At 45.7% G+C, this 5,000-nt stretch overlaps 1 protein-coding gene and 1 pseudogene across 2 annotated transcripts in view; both read right to left on the reverse strand.

The window, feature by feature from the left end:
* The window catches only part of LOC310785995 (uncharacterized protein), a gene marked incomplete at its 5' end in the record, with an annotated part of 2,391 nt that extends 756 nt beyond the window's left edge, over nucleotides 1-1,635 (reverse strand). The window contains one exon of the mRNA XM_083647182.1: nucleotides 1-1,635. This exon is cut by the window's left edge and continues 756 nt beyond it. Within this exon, the coding sequence (XP_083503308.1) occupies nucleotides 1-1,635 (1,635 nt within the window).
* Nucleotides 1,636-3,463: 1,828 nt separating this feature from the next.
* Nucleotides 3,464-5,000, reverse strand: part of LOC310786128 (glutathione peroxidase 3-like) — a 14,342-nt pseudogene continuing 12,805 nt past the window's right edge. The window contains exon 6 of the transcript in view: nucleotides 3,464-3,588. The product of the transcript in view is annotated as a glutathione peroxidase 3-like (transcript). The remainder of the gene's footprint in view (nucleotides 3,589-5,000) is intronic.

The raw sequence follows: 5,000 nt of genomic DNA on the forward strand, positions 1-5,000 counted from the left end.
GATGATGAGGCTGCTGATGATGACAGTGCACACCACTGCAATGATGATGATGATGGAAGTGTCCCTAGACATCGCCCCTTCTTCCCCCTCTCCACTGCTGGTGTTGCCCCCGTGCTCTGAGGTGGGCGTGACTTTGACAGCGGGGGAGGAAGTGGTCCTCTTGGGGGGAGGTGTGTGTGGTCTCCTCGTCTTCTCTGTTGGGGTCACTGCAGCCTCCTTGGTGGAACTGAGAGGCATCAGTACCTCATCTGTCAGCAGGGAAATCTCCTCGCCATTCAGATTGAAGGGTATGTCACACACCAACAGGCTGGTGTTGGCCTTGGCTGGGTACTTTGCCAGCCAATCCCTTAGTGGCAGGATATCGTGGTCACACCTCCAGGGGTTCTGCTGCAGGAGTACCTCGTTTGCCACAGTGAGGGCATCCAGGTGCACTTGAGGCAGGTTGGGAAAAGAGTTGTTTCGTAGGTCTATCTGGCCCATGTGGTTCACGCCGTGGAGGAAGCCTGAAGGTAGGGAGCTGATGAGGTTGTGCTCCAAAGAAATGTTGACCAGGCTGGGCAGACCTTGGAAAGTGCCAGCTTCCAAGGTTGAGAGACGATTGGTGTGAAGGGACACCTCTCCCAACTGCTCCAACCCTCTGAAGGCCCTGGTGGACACATAGCTAATCCGGTTGCGGCTGAGAACAAGTAGACGCAGCTGAGTCAGGTTCCTGAAGGTGTCATCCTCCAGACGGCTCAGCTTGTTGTCATACAGCCACAATTGATGCAGGACCATGGGCCCAAATACCCCCGGAGGGAGACTCTCTATCTGGTTTTCATACAGCGATATTTGAGCCATTTGTGGCAGGTTTAGGAAGACCCCTGGCAGAAGAGATGTGAGCCTATTGTTGGAGAGAAAGAGCTTCTGGAGTTTCTGAGTCTTGGAGAACAGGTCAGGGTGGAGGTGAGTGATTAGATTGTCCTGTAGAGAGAGCTCTTCGAGGTTGATGAGGTTATCCAAAGTGCCAAGGGGGATCTCCTGGAGCGAGTTCTTATTAAGCCGTAAAATCTTCAGCTTGGTTAGATCCTTGAAGGTCTCCCTAGAGAGTTTACTGATATTGTTTCTAGCTAGCATTAGGGACTCCAGCTCAGTGACAGGCTGAAAGGTTTCCACAGGTATAGAAGTGAAAAGGTTCTTACTGAGGTCAAGGATCTTCAGAGCCGATAAGGAGGATAACCAGGCAGGGCGGAGGACCAGGAGCTGGTTGTTGCTCAGAGTCAAAGACGAAAGCTTTAGAAGGTTTTGGAACAAGGCCTCAGGGAGATCTTGCAACTCAGTGCCAGTAAATCCTAAGGCACCTAAGTTAAGAGTGGAATCAAATGTGCCAGGGCGAACCTCCCTCAACACAGTGTCTTTAACCACAAAGATGCCAAGGGGGTTCGCAAAATCAGTCAAGTCCTCTGGTTTTATTGAATAGATATTGCAATTTGAGATGTAGAGAATGGTGGTAGAGGAGGGAACATCTGTGGGGAAGTCTGAGATGCCTTTGCAGAGGATTCTGTTGTCACGACACATGCATCCCTCCGGACATGCCCAAAGAACAGTGTTGAGGGATGAGAGAAGGAGGAGCAAGTGAAGTGTGAGTGACAGATCCATTATTTCCCTAGAACAAAGGAAAACAAAATCTTGTTAAGTTTTTGAACAGGTAATAAACAATAATGATGACATAACAATTTGAACAGATAATAAACAAACATGTTAAATGTAGCAATCAGGGGTACAAGGGGTGCCTCCTATCAGCGCTTGAAAATACTCTTGTAAACTAGGTATGTGAGGTATGTCAGATTCGCTTATAGTGCAAGGGTTCCCAAACTTTTCAGCCCGCGACCCCCAAAATAACGGTGCCAGAGGCTCGCGACCCCCACTATCCCCGGAGGTGGTTGGCATACTAACGTTACTGTGCATTTCGTAAACAAAACAAACAATTGTGGTTAAAATGTGCTCTTTTTTTCAATTGTATGTCACACATTTTGTAGTTCACATTTTCTTTAGGCCAATTTCACACATTCTGGAAATCAATAATGATAACAACATGAATAAATATTAAACAAACATGTTACTGTAAATGTAGCAATCAGGGGTACAGTGGTATTGACTCATATCACCGCTTGAAAATAGTCTTGTAAACTTGGTATGTGAGGTATCAGATTCACTCATATAGCCTATTACAACCACTATATTTATAGCTAAAGGAAAAAGTCTGGAGCAGCTCGGATCAATTGATGCCTTCTATTTAAGGTGCATAATATCACTATATCACGATATACTATATTTATAGACTCTATTTTTAAAGTAGTATTCCATCATTGGAAACTGACTTTTAGGTAGTTACTCTGCAAGACATTTTCAGGATTCAGGATTCATTTTCTCGTTGTTTTATGTTTTGAGTTATTTGTCTCCAAGATCACAGAGAATGGTATACTTTTCCATCATTGAATTGTATTGCATGACTTGGTTGACTTCTACAATTAGGAAGCAAAAGAACTACGTAGAAGATGATCGTCCACAACACTTTCCTTAACTGTTTCAGGCAATGGACTTTGCAGATATCAGAAGATTACATATGTTTTCCTTGATCTTGAAAACTCGAATCTCTGCCTGTTTTGTTCCAATTATTGGAGGCAGCACATGATCCATTGGTTTTCGCGGGTGTGCCACCAGCTCGGTCCAAACCACACAAGACAGAATTGACAGAGGACAGAATCTGGCTATTACATTACTGTGCTTCTAATTGGCAAACCTGACCACAGGCTTACAGAGAGTGGTCCTCCGGCAGAGAAAAATTTAATTTGTGGTGATGACGTATTAGTATAGCATGGCATGCTATCATGTGCACACAATATTTAATGTGTGCTCAAGTCGCATGAAAAGCATACAAATACAGTAGATTTCACATTATCTGCCCATTACCTGCTTTGCATTGTAAGATTTATCAGTGCGCAATGCCTTGTTAACATGCCCTGATTTTAAAACTAGTCAAACTTGCCCCAAAAAATCTGCCCTTATCTTATCTAAAACATGATTCAATCTATATCAAGCTTTCTCTTTCATATTCAAGACTATCTCTCCACCTTACACATTACAGTATGTGGATGGGAGCTATTCCCCACGGGAGCAGCTGACATGGATCACATCACCTGTGGTTGAGGCCGCACACTGATTAGCCCGAGTCTATAAAGGTTTGGGCTGCAGAGATATGAAGGCCATCAGGAGGTGCAGCAGAGCTGGGTTTTGAGAAGAACAAGTGGTGAGCTCCTCAGGATGTTGAAGCAGGCGTGCTCTAGGCCAATGCAGTGCAGGGCGACGGGGCTCTTACGAGAGCAGACCTTTTGCCTGGAGTGATGTATTTCTTCAAAGCTAGCTTCACAACCTGGCAGGCTGGAGGGCTTTCCACCCATTTTAATATGGCTGGCCTGTATATTGTTCATTTATTTGAGCACATGGATGTCTCTGGTGGTGGTGTCTCGAACTCAACTGCCACTTCATGCTCCCGCAGGAGCAGCGCGGTCAGCTTGGTTTCCTCGTTGTGTGACTTACAGATGCCCCCGTCTACATGGAATGTGTAGGGTGGAGAGATAGTCTTGAACACAAAAGAGAACGGTTGGCTACATTGTAACGCAGGCCCTCTTTGGGGAAAGACTATCTTTGACTATCTCTCCAGCTAAAAACCGCTCCGAAACACCTTCCAATCAAGCTTTTGTTTTTTCTGATTTCCCCCCATTTTCTCCCCAATTGTACTGGGCCAATTTTTCCCCGATGCTGCCCCGGTCGCTGCTCCACCCTCTGCCGACCTGGGGAGAGCCGTAGACTAGCACCATGCTTCCTCCGACACATGCACAGTTGCCAGCCGCTTCTTTTCACCTGACAGCGGGGAGCTTCACCGGCAGGACGTAGCACGTGGGAGGATCACGCTATTCCCCAGAGGAGGCGCTATTGCAGCGACCAGGACACATACCCCTAATCCGGCTTCCCACCTGGGTTACAATGTAACCAACCGATTTATACCAAATAAATAATAGAATAATCCCCCCCCCCCCCCCCCCCCCTCCGATTGACACAATGTTGGTTACAATCATGTCTGGGTAGACAGTGCCTGCATCACCTACATACAATTTAAAGGAGCAGAGCAAATGGGGCGGGGAACAACTGATCAGAGAAAATGGTTCAGTGCAGGTTTGGTGCTTTCATATCTCATTAATTAACAGTTTCACTAACCGCGACTTAAGACTTTATTTGGAGCCTCTCCTTATGATCATATTGACCGAATCACCCAATTGTTTCCAATAACGTCCAAGTAGAGTTGACAACGCAGACGTCACATACAGTTTAGTGGAGCGGAGCAAACTGGGTGGGAAACAGCTGAGAGAAAGAGAAAATGTATGTTTGATGCCTTCATACTGTATCTCATTAATTAACAACACTTCCACTAACGTTAGTTTGGAGACCTAATTTACCTGTTGGGCCACAGAATTTAATCAAAGACAGCTTGAGTTTAGCCAAAACTAGCAGCTCGTGCGACCAGCGGTGAGATGTCACTGTTGGGGAGATTTGGTTTTATCAACACAGTAGGCCTACATAAAATAAGCACAACCAAACGTCAGATAGGTCCGACCATCGTCTAGGGTTTATACGTGTATCTTTATCGTTACAATTACTGCTGAAAATGACAACAAACAATAATCAAGTTTGTGACATCTCCACAACTCAAATCAATCGGCAGGTGTCTACCCTGAAGTAACTTTTGTTGTTAATGCAACGTCACGGTGATTGGGTCTATTATTGGCTTCCGCTTTCAATTACATAACAGGGTCTGTTAAGGAGTTTTTCTTTACAGGGTAGGAAAGGAAGAGACTCTGGCCTGTGCTTTTTCCTCTGTCAGTGAGGTGGGATCCTCTGCTGCCTCTGAAGATTACTACCATTGGAAGGCTGAAAGGCAGTGATTTGCAGGGCAACTCTAATAG

This window comes from Poromitra crassiceps, assembly GCF_964638095.1.
Source record: "Poromitra crassiceps genome assembly, chromosome: 12".
In the NCBI taxonomy this organism is placed as follows: Eukaryota; Metazoa; Chordata; class Actinopteri; order Beryciformes; family Melamphaidae; genus Poromitra; species Poromitra crassiceps.